The following is a 19,194-nucleotide window of genomic DNA, read 5'->3' as shown; positions in this document are numbered from 1 at the left end:
CCCCCCCACCCCCTATCCATCATGTGTACTATGAAATTAATTAGCCCCAACCCTATCCACTATGTTTACTATGCAATTAAATAGCCCCCATGCTATCCTGTATGTGTACTATGAAATGAATTAGCCTCCATGCTATCCCTTATTTTTACTATGGAATTAATTAGCCCCCATGCTACCCAGACTGTTTACTATGAAATTAATTAGCCCCCATGCTAGCCATCATGTGTACTATGAAATTAATTAGCCCCCAGGCTATCCCTCTATCCATCATGTGTACTATGAAATTAATTAGCCCCCAGGCTATCCCTCTATCCATCATGTGTACTATGAAATTAATTAGCCCCAACCCTATCCACTATGTTTACTATGCAATTAAATAGCCCCCATGCTATCCTGTATGTGTACTATGAAATGAATTAGCCTCCATGCTATCCCTTATGTTTACTATGGAATTAATTAGCCCCCATGCTACCCAGACTGTTTACTATGAAATTAATTAGCCCCCATGCTAGCCATCATGTGTACTATGAAATTAATTAGCCCCATGCTATCCCTTATGTATACTATGGAATTAATTAGCCCCCATGCTACCCTGACCATGTACTTTGAAATTAATTAGCCCCCTATCCTATCCAGAATGAGTACTATGGAACTATTGAGCCCCCCCCAATGCTATCCATCATGTGTACTATGAAATTAATTAGCCCCCAATCTCATCCCGTATGTGTACTATGAAATTAATTAGCCGCCATGCTATCCCATATGTTTACTCTGGAATTCATTAGCCCCCATGCTACCCTGACTGTGTACGATGGAATTAATTAGCCCCCCTATTATCTAGTATGTGTACTATGAAATTATTTAGCCCCAATACAATCCAATTTGAGAGTATAACGAATGTTTGTGTACTGTATATACCACTGTTTGAGAAAAGGTAAGTTTCCATTTTAGTTTTAAAAAATCCAGCAACAAAAGAGGTTTGCTAAAGGGCACACGAACAAGCTATGACATCATCGGTGTCGCCGACCTCAGTTGACCGAACTGGAGCCACTTGTGTTGTTCTCCTGTCATTGCCACGTCGTCATTTTCGTCACTTCCTACTTGCTGACAAAGAAGCCACAAATAGCCTTCACGCGCAACAGGGAAAGGTCATAGACAACAATTCCGTCTGTCTTATGACTGTCCCGTGTCTTTTAATGTCAAGAAACCTTGTGCAACTTTCCCCGCAGATTTCAGACAGCCCGATGCCGTTAACACAATACGTTTGAGTCTAACTAAACAGGGTATTATTTGAAACTAAATGTGTATTTTGTAGACAAATCAGAAAATGCTAGCATTAAGCAACATTGCATTTGGTGGCGTGTCTTGATTTTTCTCATGTAAAATCTAGGCATTACGCAAATACGTAACAGTTTTGCGTTGGTACACTGTAAGAAAAGTTTGGAGTTATCCCCACCTTCCAATATCCATTACTGCCATCTATAGGACTGGAGTGGAACAGTATCACTTAGCATTGTGTGATTTAAAAAAAGTATTTTAATCTAGGAGGTGCTCTCTTCCTTGTATTGATTTCTCCAAAAATGGCAATAATTTAATAACAAAATAGGAGAATTTCTGTCCGTGATTTTAAAAAAATTACTTTTGTCTACCTACGATATTGTTTTTGAGGGTATTTGACACAATATGTTGAGTTTAACTTTACTTTGAAGGCATCTTCATTTGTTTATATGGGTTGGCTACGGTAACAATCAAGCTATATTTTCCTTTATTTGATCACTTGTCTCATTCATTAATTATACTTGACTTTCCCCAACATATTGTTTGCTGTTCTTTTTATTAGCATGGAGTAAAATAGTTGCCATCTCTGCACATACCCTCTTTGTTGTCCTCTATTCCACCTAACAGATTTTTCTGCTATGCTAACTCTACATCCTGTGCCATATTCCAATGATAAGGCAGAGTTAACCTTTGTCATCACTTTTCTCATTTTGTTCTCAATTCAGCATAATATATATGCTTACATGATCCAGAGGAGACTTTCTGGGCATTAGAATGCTTCTCATTTCTCTTTGCAGTCTTTTGACCTGCCCGTACGTGGCATCGGTCCAGGACTCTTTCTCCACACACCACTTGAATTCCACAAGGTACTGTACTACCTTCTTTTTTTTTTTCCTCCCTGATTTAGAATTTCCTTCCTCTTTCCTTCCTTCCAACACAATTTCCTGACTGAAAAAAAAATCAACATCTTCATCCCGCCTGTTACCATAGAAATAACGGCTAATCTCATGCTACGATTAGCGCTACATGTCGAACTCAGTGTGCGCCACTGTAAGGTGACCCAAAAGTCTCTTTTTTAAAAAATCCCTGCCATACTGCAACTCTGAGTACTCAAAGAAAGCGTGGCGTCTCGGCCGTGACATGATTTGCCGATGCCGGCCGGCCCTCCGTGTTTAAAGTGGGCGTCCGCAGACAGTGCACGCTTGTGTCTCGTGCAGCGCCGGCGTGCTCGTAAGTCAGCTTTAATGGCCCGGCTCAGACTGGAGCCGTGCCGGGCACTCCCAAAACAGCTGCCTCCTTCCGGCCCTGGTGTCACGCCACCGAGCCCACCGAGCCCACCGAGCCGACCGAGCCTTGTCGTCTTGGACTCCTCCCGTGGATCTCCGTGCTTAAACTGCCCGAGGGCGCGTCTACTAGCAAAATTTTCCCTCTCTGACTAGCACGAGCTGGAGAGTTCCACTGTTTATTTGGATTTGTAATAGAGGACCCACGCTGAAATGAGACCGTTGCTTTGCGGCGGCGTGGGAGGAGTTTGTTTTTAGCGCCAGAAGAGTTAGCGTCACCGTGTCTGTGATGGAGAAGTGGTGGAGGGCAGTATATGCTTGGGTTTATTTATTTAAGATAGGGACTGCTCATATTAATGGATACATACATGTAAATATGCAAGATGATAGCCAAAGGCTAGTTTCTAATCTTTTGTCCCTTGGGCAGGTTGATTTTAATCAATGAGGTAATAGGCTTTATGACAAAAGAAAAGGAAGTAGCATAGAAACAATGAAACGTACACAAATAGCAAAAGAGTAACATAATAAAACAATTATTAACCTTATTGCATGCTATTGACCTCAATGGACATCCACTTCATTTAAAGTGGGAGGGGCACAATGTCAGAATGGATTGCACCATCCAAAAAGTCATAATTCGTGAAACTGGTCATTGTATGATTGTTCGTGAATTTTCATATATGAACACAATTCTTTCAAGAAGTGGTTAGCGTGTCGGCTTCGCAGCTCTGGGGTCCTGGGTTCGAATCCACGGCGCTCCAGCGGTGTGGAGTTTGCATGTTCTCCCCGGGCCTTGCGTGTTTTTTTTTGGGATACTCCGGTTTCCTCCCACATTCCAAAAACATGCATGCTAAGCTAATTGTATGCTAAATGCATGCTAAGCTAATTGTATGCTAAATTGACCCTAGGTATGATCGTGAGTGTGAATGGTTGTCCGTCTCCTCGTGCCCTGCGATTGGCTGGCCACCGATTCAGGCTGTCCCCCGCCTCTGGCCCCAAGTCGGCTGGGATAGGCTCCGGCACCCCCATTGCACGACCCTTGCGAGGACTTCAAGCCTCCACTCGCCATCCTCGGAGTGGTGGCCACCTGCGGATGGCTCTTAATGAGTTCCCCCTCTCCTGAGCTGGCTGGAGATAAATAATGAAAAGCCAGCGTCCCGGCCCCCGGCCTCTTTAAGTGGGGGGCCCCCTCTGCCGAGCCACTGGCGCCTTTTGTGCGGCCATTGCAGCGAACAAATTGACTTTTTGTCCGGGTGGCCTCCGCCTGCTTGTCTTGTGCACTGTACTGCGATGTCCACGGCGCGGTGGAGGCGGGGCCAGCATACGGCGTCCCTTCTCCAGCGCTGCGTTCGCGAAGGGGGCTTTTCAAACCGACTAATGTTTGGGAAAATTACCGACAACTGATTTGTTGCTTCTTTCCGGAATTTGTTGAGTCACGAATACTTTCTTGCAGTTGTACCTTAAAATTGAATTGAATTGAATGCTTTTATTGAGAATGAAAGCTTCACTACAAAGTGCAGAAATAACAACAACAAATAAATTCTAAATAAATAATCAATAAATAAGTAATGAATAAATAGTTAGTCAACATAATAGTACTCAACAACATAAATAGGTAGGGGAAGCTCATAGCTGGCTAGCTGTTGTTTGCTAGCTGGCTAGCTGTTGTTTTGCTAGCTGGCTAGCTGTTGTTTTGCTAGCTGGCTAGCTGTCGTTTTGCTAGCTGGCTAGCTGTCGTTTTGCTAGGTGGCTAGCTAGTTGTGCTAAGTTCAGCTTGTTTTCTTGTTATCTATGTTTTGACCGGTTCACTTACAACAGACAATGGCTAGCTGTTGTTTTGCTAGCTGATGGGCTTTCTTCCTTTTTGTTTCTTGACCTAAGCGAACACCTTGATTAAGGCCCACGATATCATGATTAATTTTCAAATAATCCTTTCCGATTTATTATTGAGGCTTTAGCTAAAACTTCACGGCAAAATTGCTAGCTAACGCCACCGCAAATGTCTCTCTTGAAAACGCTTTACCTCACGAGGTATTATCTTAACCTGAATCCCACACTATTTTTTATTTATTTACCATGACTTCAAGATATATCGCTTATTTTCAGATAGCTCTGCCTTAAACAGGTGTCACTTCAGTGGCTGAATTTTCTTATCTTTTCCAACAATTTGCCGACACGTAAGGTGGGTGCGGCCAATGACTCGCCCTTACGCCGGCGACTGCGGCGAGCCAGCCAAATTAAAATCCAAGCCAGTTCCTACTTGGAAGAGTCCCAAAAATTGGCATAGACGCTTCCCTGTCCCTGTGAGGTGTCGCCCCCGGCCCCCCTAGCGCACCCCTCTTTGGTCTGACATTAGCGCCGACACCTGGATAAATACACTCCATCTTCTCGCCCGGCCTCCCGGTGGATGAAAAGTGCAGTGTGCAGAGCGCCCGAGTGGCCTGTTTGTACAGGCCCATCTCGAAGGTTTCCTTTTGGCTCGCAACATTTCGGCCCATTTGATGTGGACACGGAGGCTTGGCGCTGGAGGTTTTGGGGGGAGAGGCGGGGACAAGGAGGGGGAGGGTTTATTTAGGCGTGGCGGCCAGTGCCGTCGCCGCCCGACCTCTGATGTCGCGGCCATCGGGGGCCAGGTGGCGTGGCTGTGTCAGAAAAGGATCCTCTGTTGTTCCGGCCTTGGAGATGAATAAAGGGCTCGTTGATTGATCTCATCTGTGGGGGGAGTGGGGGGTCTTGTTTGGGGTTTATCCCCCCTACCCTTACAAATGTCAGAATGAGACGATATAGAACATGTGGGGCAAAGTAGATATTTCACAAAAAGTACTATGTTTAGTGCAATATACCTAACACACTACAGAGAGAGCCATACACCATTCATATTTTTAAATGTTATTCCTTGAGAGCTAGTCAAAAATACATGAAAATGTGTCTATTAATTCTGTTGAGATAACACTGTTATGCACTTTAATATATATATATATATATATATATATATATATATATATATATATATATATATATATATATATATATATATATATATATATATATATATATATATATATATATAAATAATTAATAGCGGAAAAAAAGAAAAAGTATGGAATTTGCAATAAGTGATGATGCGATAACCAATATTTTTTTCTTTTTAACCAATACCCAGCTAGGTTAAATATTTCCTGGCAAGCAAAATAAAATACAGCGGAATACGAATTAAAACAAGAAACGATTAATTCTGTTGAAAAACAATTCTCATCATTGTTCATATATTTGAATTACTTTGACATTTTTCATGGTCTAATTTCATTGCAAGGCCCCACAAAACAAATATTAAACCCCACTTTTGATGAATTCTGTTCAGAATAAATGAAATACTGAATTACTGGAGGGAAGTGAACATGGCCAATGTCAATATTTCTTGATTGCTCTATGTCCAGTCAGCAGGGAGTTCCTTCTGTGACCACCAGGAGGCACTGTTGCAGCATCGTTCTCCAACCCATTGGCTCCTTTTGTCTTAGTCCTTTGTTTTGCCATCATTTTTTGCTCTCATTTCCACCCCGAGCAAAACTAAGTGTAGTGTTTAGATCAAGTGGAAATGTCCTTGTAGAGTAGAGCAACCCCTAAAAAAAACGCCCCCCAGCCCTCAATTTCCTGCCCGACTTTTGGTGTCGAAAGTCAGGCGTGTCTTGGCGCGGAGTCCATCTCGCGCCAAGCGTGACCGAGCGACGTGGCCCTGCTCATTGTCATATTTCCAGCCCACGTTTCCATCCTCCGGCGCGGAGGAAGCAGAAAAAGAAAATAATCAAGGAAACCGCACTTTTCCCTCCCTATCAAAGCTGTGTTTTTCTTTGCGCCGGGCCCGGAGCCTTCACGGCCTTTGCGGCGGGCCTCGAACAAAAAGTTGCGGTCGCTCTCAAACACCCGGCTAACGGGAACCCGATACGTTTTCTTTCCGTCCATCTCGGGAAAACAAAAGGCCGCTTGGCGTGAACGTACCCGCGTTGGGTGTCAATTAGCTGTATCGTTTTGTCTCATTGTCTTTCTGGCGTTGTAGCGTCGTCATTTTCAGGAAATACGTTGTTGGGAAGTGAGGCGATGCAATGGGTGCGTGCGGATCGGCCTCCGCTTACGGGAAGCGTAGCTGCAGTCGGGAATGTTTGGATTGATGGCGTGACGCGATGCCTGCTTTGTTATTGTCCGCTTAGTCGTGAGTGCTGACATGCGAATTCTTAATGTACATACGCAAAAGCTCTTTAATTGTATTTGATTTGCAGTAATACTTTTACATATGAGTGTCCCAACATAGGAGAAATTTGAGATACCAAGAAAATTCCCAGCAAATTTTTGCTTTGAGATACGAGCATACGAGACGGTTACCCACACGGCCGCCAGGGGGCCGGGTATTGAATTGAATGGAGTGAAATGCTTTTATTGTCATTATACAAGTATAACAACAACAAACAGGCAAAAAAATAATCAATAAATAGATCAGCAGAGCGGACCGGCCTTGTTCCGTCTGAAGTCCAGGATGAGTTCCATGGTTTTGGGTATGTTCAGCGCCAAGTTGTTGAGAGTGCACCATTCGCTTATTCTATGGACTCAACAACAAACAAACAAACAGTATATAGTAACGATAAATAAATAATCAATAAATAGTAATAAATGAATAAGTGGTCAACCTTATAAGTAGTAGTCAACATGGGTAAGTGGTACAAAGTGGCTCAAGTGGGCAGCAATAAGTCTTGATTAGGTCCTAGGTGGAGAACTCCAGTTGAGTAGGGTGACAGGTCTTGGGAAGAAACTGTCCTTGAGTCTGTTGGTCTTGGCTGTTATGGTTCTGTAGCGCCTTCCAGAGGGCAGCAGGTTGAAGTGATGGAAGCTGGGATGCGTATTGTCTCTGCCCTTCTAAGGCACCACGATTTGTAGATGCTGGACAGGGTGGGTAGGGGGAGTTGATGATCTTTTGGGCTGTGTTGATCACCCTCTGGAGTCTTTTCCTGTCAGCGAGAAGTTCTTATGAGAACAGTATCGCTCTGTTTTTCACGCCGCATCGAGGTCTCGTAAGGTTATCAAAAATACAAGTAGTTGTTACTTTTAGATTTAAAAAAAAGACCACCCAACCCACCGTTTTTTCCCTTTTTAAAGATTTTGAGCAACTTGTTAATCCCCGCGTCATTCCGGTTGGACTGGATTAGGTTCACGCACAAGGCCCCTTCTCATACCGGCCGATTGCTTATGACAGGCTCTTATGCGGACACCTTGAGTGCCACGAGCAGTTACTCCAAATACGCAAGTCGGGCTGACCCGCCAGGGGGGTCAGCGGTCGAGAGACGGGGGCTAAGAGCCACTTTTGGAGCGAGTGGCTTTAATGGAGGGAAGAGAGACGACTCGCTGTGGGGAAAGAGAAAAAAAAATGCTGTTTTGTTTTTCTCCCATGCAACACTTGGAGGCCATCTTGAGTTTCACGGGGCAATGATTGTTGACCGTTCAAATCGAAGAAAAATAAACTCGCCTGGCAAATTGCGAGCAGATCTGAACTAACACGATAACCTGCCTTTTTTGAGGGTTAACAAGCGGGAAGTTCATTTACGGCAGGGCTGGCGAAGACGTGGCTCTCGAGCTGCATGCGGCTCTTTGCTTCTTATCATATTTTATACATAATGTTCTTTGCTTTCCCTAGTTTCATGTTTCTCTTATTTTTATTCTGTCTTAAATCACACTCAAATTCATTTAGGTACATTAAAAATTCATAATAAATGATATTTAAATAATGATTTGGCAGATTGGATTTTTTTTACGCTGACGTTGGGGGGCTGTTTTCCGTGGGTGTGTCGCTTTGAGTTTGAGTTTAATTTATTTAATGAAGGGATTTAATAAAGAGATGGTAAATATTAGTAATTTAATAAAATAATATGTGCATTTATTTGTCATTTGTAATGTAATGTGCAGTGTAGTGTAATGTTGCAATTTATATATATATAATAAAAATAGTGTAAAAATGTAACAATGTAATGTAAAAAATAAATATAAATAAATAATCATTCATTTTCTGAGCCGGTTTATCCTCAAATAATATTTTTTTTTAAAAACAATAATAATAGACACATTGAATAAAATAATATTTATTTAAATAATTATTAATAATGTTAATAATTTTTGCTCTTTGTTCGCCACCCCTGATTTACGGTATAATGTAATGTAAAAAGATAAATAAAAATAAACAAATAATTTTAATTCATTTTATGAACCACTTTATCCTCATGAATAATAATATATATTTTTTAAATAATTAAAAAACAATAATAATGGACAAATTGAATAAAAAATAATTTTAATAATTTTTGCTTTTTGTTGGCCACCCCTGATTTACGGTATTATGTTGCATGGAAATTGATTTGGATGTACAAATGAAAGTTGAATTTCTTCAATTTGTCCCAATGTTAATCCGCTTTAGCCGCGTTTAGGACTAAAAAGACGAGAATTGGGCAGACCCCCTGTTAGAATTATTATGGAATATTCTATATGTGTTGTAAGCATTTTTCATATTGACGGACGTGCGTTTCCAAACCAACAGACCCACGCTTTTGCACTTGTTTTCCATGCTGCCGGCCCCCCGAATCCTTCTGGCCTTGCCTCTTTTTGACACATGGCGATGAAAAAGCGTGTGCAGCGGCTCAGCTGTTCCGCATGTGTAGGGTGGGCGTCCCATCAAATTAGGCCCCTCTGACAAAAGGGCCTTTTTTCCCCCCGCAGGTGGATCACGGTTGGGGGTGGGGCTCTCGTAACGCCAAGCAGCCAATCAGTAAGTTAATCGCTGAACCTGCCAGTCAGAGTGACCGCAAGAACTTGCCAGGACTAGGGATTATTTGGACTGCTGGATTTGGACAATTTGTTCCCTTGTTTCTCCAACAAAATGCCTCAAGAGAGCGTCTGTGGGCGTCTAGACTTCCTGAAAATGTCCCAGTGTCGTCTTTATCTCGGACCGCCCACAGCGATTGCCGTCCCCTCGTAGAGTCGCCGGTTTCGGTTTTGTTTGGTTGGCGGTCTTTGTGGAAAATGCCACCTGTAAATGTTCGAATCACTCTCGTTATCTGACGAACTGCATTCTGTTTCCACCCAGCCGTAAAGTTTGTCGCCCCGTGTTAAATCCGGTTTGGGTTGGGATAACGGTAGCTTTTCTAGCTCAACACGTAGCTAGCGAGACGGTATGCATTTGCTGACTTGTAGGGTGTTCTCGGTTTAAACATCCTACATTTTGTAATTTTTTAAAATTCTTTTTTTTTTTCTATTACCTTGCCCGGACGTGACTTTTTAAATTATTTATTTATGTTTTTATTGGGAAACACGCACCATGTGGAGTAGCTAATTTCGTTATATACAGCTGTTGTGTAATGACAATAAAGGCTTTTGACAATTTGACAATACCCTGACTCGAACCCCACTGAGACAGACTGAAGGAACCGGACGTGTAATATTTCCAAGTAGCTAGCGAACCACCGGTATGACGAGAGTGCATTTGCTAACTCATAGTGCTTTCTCGGTTTAAACGTTATGTTTGGAGATTACCTATAGCGACACTCGTCACATCATAATTTTTCTATTGTTTACTATTATCTTGCCCGGATGTGACTTTTTAAGTTACATATTTATGTTTTTATTGGGAAACACGCACTTTGTGGAGTAGCACCACTCATTTCGTTATACACAGCTGGTGTGTAATGACAATAAAGGCTTTTGACAATACCCTGACTCGAACCCTACTGAGACAGACTGAAGGTGTAATATCGCCACGTAGCTAGCGAACCACCGGTATGCCAATGAGAGTGCATTTACCGACCTATAGGGTGTTCTCAGTTTCAACGTTATGTTTGGAGATTACCCATAGCGATACGCGTCACATCATAAATTGCAATTCCCTGACTCAAACCCAACTGAAACAGACGACGTAGCCCGGAGGAAGCAGACGTGTAATATCGCCACGTCACTCTAGCGCCGCCACTTGGGGTGTCGTGGAAACCATAACGAGGCTGCGGCGGGGCGGTCTGACTCATTGCGTTTAATCCATCTAATGGTTGAGTTAGATAGAATAGGTCTCAATCTGCCTTGGAACTAATTCTGTCTGGGTATTCTATTTAATTCGCCACACTGGGCCGGCCTTAAGCCGCTCTAAAGGCAGGCTGCGCCCCCCCCCCCCATTACCCTCCTCCATCCCCGGCCGGCCTTTTAAGAAATTAAACCCCTTATCTTCTCCATCCTTAAGGAGGTTGCAGGAGAGTTTCGGAAAAGCAGAGAAGCGACAGGTCGCCGAGAAGACTCTAAAATAAATGCATATTTGCATGAGAACGTGAAGCGGATTGGACGTGAGGCGGGAGGGATTCCACCAACGTCACATGGGCCGAATTCAAAAGAGCTTAAAATCTTGAAAATCCAAATGGTTTCATCCAAAACAATGCTACTCTATGAAGGGGTTCGGGGGGGCCGGCGATCGGTCAGTCGGTTGCGTGGCTGAACGCTGATAATCCACACTTGCAAATCCCATGCGTTTAGTCATATTATTTCAGGCCCTTAAGGCTCCCATTGTGGTCTTCGGCGGGTGCGCTGCTGTCTGAGCCCCCCCGCGGGGACAACAATGCCGCCATTCAAGACCGCTCGCCGCCGCTCCACGGCCAACTTCAGGTGCGAATCGGCTTGACAAGCCGCTGGCTTATATTAAATGACCTGGGAGCTGACCTCCAAGTCTACCAGGGGGTGGGCGGGGTGGGGGGTCTTCAGACTTAGAACCAGTAAGCATTTGTAAGAGAAATTAATTAAAGGAACGCCTGTAGTTATTACACATTCAGAGCTGCCAACCTCCGTCGACCACATTTCGGGGGTGCCGTTGTCCCATTTCAGGGTTTTATATTTTCATCTAGAGGGAATGCGATTTGCGCAAATTAGATTAGATAGAAAATGTGAAAAAATAAAAATAACGGACAATTTAAATCAAACTTATCATGCCCGGATGATTCACAATGCGGTTTATAGTGCATCGAATGCATAAGTAAGATGGCGGAAGTAAGTTGGCGATGGTGGAAATTTCAAGGCTTTTAAATTGGAAATCTGGCACTTTTGTAGGTCACATTTTTGGGGATTTACGGAGTTTAGGGAGGTTGTCGGGAGTCCCGGAGTTTGCTGGTGTAGTCGTCAGAACGGAATGAAATGCTGACAAACACGGATAGAAACAACCCAAAGGCAATTAATTCCCTTTCTGATGTATTTTATTACTACAACTAATATGAATTCGATTTGTTTGAGAAACTGAGCTGATTTTCACCCTTTTGGTATTCTGGCATTTGTTTTCAACAGTGGCAATCCCATGGAAATCTGTTGTGAAATGACCTGAAATGAACTCCAGAATGGCTCACTTAAGTTTTCTTCATGGTGTCCAAGCTATTCCAAAAAAATGGCGGCATGGGTTGCAGGATTTCATTCCGAGCAAACTAAATGGCCCATTTTCAATGAATCATTTGACTGGAGTCGGGAACGGAATGTTTTAGCAGAAACCCCATTGGTTCAATTGGATTGCGCTGGCTCACTTGGAACTAAAAAATGGGTCCATGAGGACCAGTTTGGAGACCCTTAACGTTGAGGAATAGACCAAATAATCGGGATTGGGATCAAGCTTCTGGACAGCTTGCTAAAAGTTGCTAATGAGTCGATCATTTCATTCAGAAATGGAAAACAGACCAGATAGCGGCTCCCAAGAACCAGAGTTGAAAGCCATTTCTTCCTGAAGATATGGAATAACATGCTAACATGCTAATGCAAAGGCAGGCCAGGGAGCTCCCGCTAGCTACGGGGAAGTCTCCAAGTTGGGTTGCCATGCCTGGAGAGTCCTGCAGCATGTCGCAATGCACGGATCTGTCAGTAGCACAGCTGTAATGCTAACTCGAGTAGCCCCCCCCCAAGTCCCTTTGGGTCAGTCGACTGGACTGGGCTAAATGGCTCACTCCCAGCTCTGACTAGCCGCAATGTACACTTGAGTCCAGTAAGGTTAACTGTAGCGTTCCCTGGTGAGAGTCTTGCAACGTTCAGAGCCCTCGCTAGCTAGCTAGCTGATCAATGATAGACATTTTTAGGCGAACATATGGTTTTATGGCCGGCCAGAGAAAAGAAAAATAGCTAGCGGACGTCTGCTTTCAACTCTGCGTCCATGTAAAACGCCATTGGGAATTTTCGGGCGCCCGCCGTTGCCAAATGGAATCTGTTTTCTCTGCAGCTGCACGACTCGGTTCAAAAGACACCACGTGTTCTTAGCGTCTCCAGTCAAAGTCAACCTTGGCTCACCTCGCTACCCGGAGCCGAGAACTGTTGCTAAAGTTTGGGCCGTCGACACTTGAGCTGAGCCAGGCCAAATTTCCCGTGCAAGTCTCAATTATCGACACTCCCAAAAGGTTGCCTTTTTATTGCTGTTTGTTTGCGCAAACGTAACGAGTTTTCAAGTGCCGTGGCCGTGGTCGATTCCAGTCGTATCAGCATGAATCCACATAAAAGCCTGAGTCCTTGAATTTTATAGACATGAGTCATATACCCTGTTACCCTGTTCTTGGCTCTTTCATACTGTACTCCAGTCTTTGTTTGGCTGGTCTTGGTCTTGTTGTCAAGAAATTCCAGGAAGCTCTTTTATTTATGCAAGATACGGTTTATTCTTTTCTTGAATTTAAAGATGTCAAAATAAATTTAGTTTAGCGTTTTATCTGTTTATCTTTTCTCTATTTTGAGATCAATGACTGTATGGCGTTTTTGTCGTTGTCACCTTGCAATTTCGTGCATGTCAAGTCGAATTTATGCGCATATAAGCTGTACCCTTGATTCAAGATACGGTTTATTCTTTTCTGGAATTTCATTCATTTTTTTAGCATTTTATCCGTTTATCTTTTCTCTATTTTGAGATCAATGACCGTATCGGCCACATTGTCTTGCGTCATGGCGTTTCGTCTTTGTCACCTTGCAGTTTTGAGCATGTCAAGTCTAATTTATGCGCATATAAGCCGTACCCTGCATTCAAGATATGGTTTATTGTTTTCTTGAATTTCATTTATAGACGTCAAAATAAATTTTGTTTCGCGTTTTATCTGTTTATCTTTTCTATATTTTGAGATCAATGACCATTGTATTGCGTCATGGCGTTTCGTCTTTGTAACCTTGCAGTTTCGAACATGTCAAGTCTAATTTATGCGCATATAAGCCGTACCCTGCATTCAAGATATGCTTTATTGTTTTCTTGAATTTCATTTATAGACGTCAAAATAAATTTTGTTTCGCGTTTTATCTGTTTATCTTTTCTCTATTTTGAGATCAATGACCATTGTCTTGCGTCATGGCGTTTCGTCTTTGTCACCTTGCAGTTTCGAGCATGTCAAGTCTAATTTATGCGCATATAAGCCGTGCCCTCAATTCAGTCATCATTTTTTTGAGCGACAAATACGGCATGTATGCGCGAAAACCCGCTATTTATTTGTCCTTTTACGAATCAGACATGTCACTCAGCACATGTCAACATCCATCAGAGGCCCCCCTCTGGAGCAGGTATGAAGTACCGTCTTGTTTGTTCAGTCTGAGCCTATGCGGAAGGTATGTTCCCGCTTAGCCACACTCTGCCTCACACTTAGACGGTTGGACCTTTTCGCACCTGGAAGCCTGCCAGCCTCCAGCTTGGCTCCGGCCGCTTGCGACGACACTATGGACGGGGAGGAAGGGCTCCAGTTTCCCAGGCGTCCAACAATTCAAAGCTGTCAAGCTATGGCTACGAGCCATCAGATGATTTAGATGCAACGCATTAAACCACTGCAAAAGCAATGGAGTATGGATTGATGGGCAGATGAATGAGCGCTGGTCCTGTGTAAGTTCTTTATCCCCACATGGATTATCCGTGACTGTAATGGAAAACGCCGATGGTGAATAGCTATGCCGGCCGGGCTTGTTTGCTGCCATTTTTGGGGGGGGTGGGGGGTCTTCCATCATTAAATACACAAAGTGAATCCGTTAGTAGTAACGTCTCGTACTCTGAAAGTGACTAATTTGAGGGGGAGTTTTACACGGCGTTGTTGACATTTCTCTCGTTTTCGTTCTAGAATGAATAGAAGAGACCCCCGTTGTGTCGATTTGTCAGTACGTTACGTTTCATTCGGACCGACGCTTTCAATGTAGCAGGATTTTTTTGCGGTTTCCCCTCGGTAGGAATTTGAAATGGAAAAAGGAATAGCAGAAAAATCTCTCGGTACTTTGTGGAAAAGTGGCACGTTCCGATGTCTTGGTTCAGATATAATTCAAAATCAGTGCCTAACATGGTGTGGTTTTCCCCTAAATATCAGTTACAAAGTGCTAGCTCACACAAGCGGAACACATTACAGTGGTTCATTCATCTTCATTTTTATTTTATTTTTTTGCAACTTGTACCAAATCATATTCAGTGATTTTGCTCAAACCGTCTCCGAAGTCACTCCGGCGTATGAAAAACCAGTTTTTCGACCTCGTCGGTACTAATGCGGTGACTCGGTTAGCCTAAGTTTTGGCTGGTCGGGTGCCCGCCGCTTGACCCGTGTACGCAAAGCCGCTATCTCCAACACATCTGTGCTGGGTTAAACCAAGCCTGTGTTTTAGGCCTATTATAGTCGAGGAGACAACATGGCCCGACTTCTACTCTGGCCACTCACCCTTGTCTGACTTGTGCATGTGGTCGGTCGCTATGGCGACCTGCTGAAAGGACTGCTTCCTAAAACCTTGTTGCGTTAGAGGTTTGGCTAGGGATTGTAACCTAGATATTATTTTTAGTCTGTTAGCCTGACTTGCGACGTGAAGTTTTCAAACGCAAGGAGAAAAAAAATGGGGGATTTAGAGCAGGGGTGCCCAGTACGTAGATCCGATCTACCGGTAGATCACCAAGGTACTACAGTAATCCCTTGAATATCGCGGAAAATGTAGACCAGACATGGCCACATTAAGACAAAATGAACAAACTGTTTCATCCTTAACGTGAAGTTGTACCTTCTAAAAGGGGGCTTCCCTTCAAGGACTTGGACTCGAACTCCCCTTAACCTGTTTTTTTGGATTTATAACAAGTGGAAAGGAACTATTTTCAGTGTGAGTACAGTATTTCAATTATTTGTATTTTTTAATATACTGTATTTTCTCGCATATACGCTGTATTTGTCACTCAAAAAATTGACGACTGAATCAAGGGTACGGCTTATATGCGCACAAATTAGACTTGCATGAAACTGCGAGGTGACAAAGCCATAACGCAAGACAATGCGGCTGATACGGTCATTTTTTTCAAAATAGAGAAAAGATAAACCGTTACAATGCAAAAAAAATTTATGTTGACGTCTATGAATAAAATTCAAGTGAAAAAATAAGCCGTATCTTGGATAAAACGTGAAAAAAATCACTTGTGCCCGCTATTTCTTAGCTAGGGATGACAAACTAGACCGCTACGGACACACTTCCTGGTTGTACTGCTCACATGACATCCTTTTTGAACTTGTCTACGTGCAGGCAACACCCTTTCGGAATGTGAAATCCAGCAATCTATTTATAAAGTATCTGAGAAAGATTTTTCCTCAAGATTTTCCCTTCAAAGTAACCCACTCCCTATTAAAACCATGAATATGGAGGTGAAAATTATGAACCAGTAGGCGGCTTATACGAGAGAAATTGTAAAATTCTATCATTTTAAGCCAATTCTAAGGATACGGTTTATACGCAGAGGCGGCTAATATGCGAGAAAATACGACAATTGCTGAACTTTGTCAGCGGCCTGTTAAAAAAAGTAGATTGTGGAAGCTTAACATACCTGTCAACCTCTGCCGATAACTGCCCTTATAAATGATTATGATTCCCCTTACAAACCCCCCAAAAAACCTTACAAACACCGTACGAGTCGTACGACTCGTACGGTGTTTGTAAGGTTTTTTGGGGGGTTTGTAAGGGGAATCATAATCATTTATAAGGGCAGTTATCGGCAGAGGTTGACAGGTATGGCTTAACTCCTTGAAAAATAGATCCCAGAGTAAAAAAAAAAAAGTTGTAGCACCCCCGATTCAGAGGCACGTCATAGAACCCGGACATCTGTCAGCCAACGCCGAGTCATTGAAGTCGTCGGCGGTGGCCGTGATGGCACGTAGAAAGCTGTCCACTGTTTGTCCCTGGCCCATCTGTGGCCTTTTTATTGCCTTTTCAGCTCTCGCTCTAATAAAGGTCTGACAGGCTGAGCGTGAAGGTCACGCTTATTAAATGCATTAGATGCCAAAGTCGACAGTCACAGCTGGGCCAGGCAAAAAGTGATGAGTCGTTGTGTGTCGAGGGGGAGGCCACGGGGGCGGGGGCAAACAAGGTTTGATTTTCTAGCCCTCCAGCCACCTGGTTTCGCCCAGCGGCCCTTTTGATCAACCATCAAAAAGGTGATGGAGATTAGCCGCGAGCTAGCTTCTGACACTCGAGTTTGCTGCCGGGTCTCCCGGTCTCGGCAGGAACTCAGCTGTGACACTTGTAGACACAAACGTAGAGTCAATCCCTTTTTGATGAATGGGACATTTGTCCAAGTCTGCTTTGAGAAATTAGCTTCAGGTTAGCTAATGCCAGACCAAATCTTAGCGATATTGTTTTCATTCCTTTGATTTTTTCCCCCATGTTGCTTTGGAATTTGACCTCAACTATCTCAAGCATGTTGCTCTGTAAAAACGGTCCCTAAAAGATGGGTTTTTAGATCGTTATTGAAAGAAATGGACGGTGTACTAAACTATCTTTTGACCTCATCATTAGCTAGTGTGAACCGAGTAGCTTTTTAGATGCTAATCAGGAACAGGACGACTTCCAGAGATTCTTCCAGTCTTTGGTTTGTGGTTTTCTTTGTCCACACCCATGAAAATAATATCTCTCCACGGTCGAAAACATTTGAAAGCGATAGCCTGGTGATTTGGAACAATTCAACCGCTCAGAGTTTGCTTTTTAAAAAGTCACTTTTTTTCTCACAAACTCTTGATAATGAGGTCAAGGTCTTTTAGTTTAGTTTAGTTTTGATTTGAACAGATGCGTGAGAAAGATTGTGGACAAATGGTTTCGCACGTTGGGTCCTAATTGTGTGGAGTTTGCATCTTCTACCTGGGCTTGCATGGGTTTTCTTTGGGTATTCTGGTTCCATTCCAGATTCCAAATACATGGTGGTTAGCGTGTCGGCCTCACAGTTCTGGGGTCGAGGGTTCCATCCCAGCTGGGTCCTCGCTGTGTGGAGTTCTCCCCGGGTTTGCGTGGGTTTACTCTGGGTTCTTCAGTTTCCTCCCACACCCTAAAAACCCTCATGCTAGGCTAGCTAGTGGAGCACTCTAAATTGCCTAACCCTAGCTCCGATTGGTTGTCCCGTTGTCTCCTCGTGCTCCGTGATTGGCTGGCCACCGATTCTCTGGGTATTTGGGTTTCATTCCCGATCCCCAAAACAGTGAGCCCCGACACCCCTCCCAAAACCATTGATACTCAGAAAAAATATGATGAAAGGGTGAGTGGTTAGCTCCTAGGCCTCGCAGTTCTGGGTTCAAATCCAGGTCAGTCCTCCTTTGTGGAGTTTGCATGTTCGCTCCAGGCTTGTGTGGATTTTCTCCGGGTGCTGCGGTTTCCTCCCACACCCCCAAAACATGCATGCTAGGCTAGCTGGTTGAGCACTCTAAATTGCCTAACCCTAGCTCCAATTGGTTGTCCTTTTGTCTCCTAAGGCTCCACGATTGGCTGGCCACCGATTCTCTGGGTATTGGGGTTTCATTCCAGATCCCCAAAACAGTGAGCCCTGACACCCCTCCCGAAACCAACAATACTAAGAAAAAATATGATGAAAAAATGTCAATCGGCCCAGTAGGGTGAGTGGTTAGCTCCTCGGCCTCGCAGTTCTGGGGTCCTAGGTTCAAATCCAGGTCGGTCCTCCTTTGTGGAGTTTGCATGTTCGCTCCAGGCTTGTGTGGATTTTCTCCGGGTGCTCCGGTTTCCTCCACCATACCCAAAACATGCATGCTAGGCTAGCTGGTTAACCACTCTGAATTGCCTAACCCTAGCTATGATTGGTTGTCCTTTGTCTCCTCGTTCCCTGCGATTGGTCGGCCACCGATTCAGGGTGTCCCCTGCCTGGGGCCTGTAGTTGACTGAGAGAGGCTCCAGCACCCCCCTCGATACTGGAGGATTAGCGGTTCGCAACATGAATGAGGAAAAAGCAGAGCAATCACTAGGGTAAATCCACTAGCCCGTCCATCATCACAAATGCTCTCTACATCCTCATTTGCATCGATATGAAATCTGGACAAACATCTGATGAAGGGGGAGCGCCACTAGGCCATGAAAGGGTCACTAGCCAATCATAAAGGAGAATCCCAGCCCAGTAAAAGAAGCCTTGCCAATAGTAGGACTGGGCCCAGGGCTCATTGTGTCTGCTATCTGTCGCTTGACAATGAGCCGTCTCATGCGTGGGGACCCGTGTCACAAGTTCAGCCTTTATCGCCGCGGCCCGCGTTTGACCCCGCGGGAGGCCAGAGACGCAGCTGAACGGGCCGCGGAAAAACCACGCACACAAGCCTCAGTCGGTGTTTCTTTTGGGTTGATGGCTCCACAGACA

At 44.0% G+C, this 19,194-nt stretch overlaps 1 protein-coding gene across 1 annotated transcript in view; it reads left to right on the top strand.

Annotated features, from left to right (window-relative positions):
* Positions 1-19,194, top strand: part of kcnq1.2 (potassium voltage-gated channel, KQT-like subfamily, member 1.2) — a 127,093-nt gene that overhangs the window by 25,378 nt on the left and 82,521 nt on the right. Inside the window, exon 14 of the mRNA XM_077597437.1 lies at positions 2,076-2,144. Within this exon, the coding sequence (XP_077453563.1) occupies positions 2,076-2,144 (69 nt within the window). The remainder of the gene's footprint in view (positions 1-2,075; positions 2,145-19,194) is intronic.

This window comes from Stigmatopora argus, chromosome 3 (assembly GCF_051989625.1).
Source record: "Stigmatopora argus isolate UIUO_Sarg chromosome 3, RoL_Sarg_1.0, whole genome shotgun sequence".
Classification (NCBI taxonomy): domain Eukaryota; kingdom Metazoa; phylum Chordata; class Actinopteri; order Syngnathiformes; family Syngnathidae; genus Stigmatopora; species Stigmatopora argus.
This window is presented reverse-complemented; position numbering and strand designations above follow the sequence as displayed.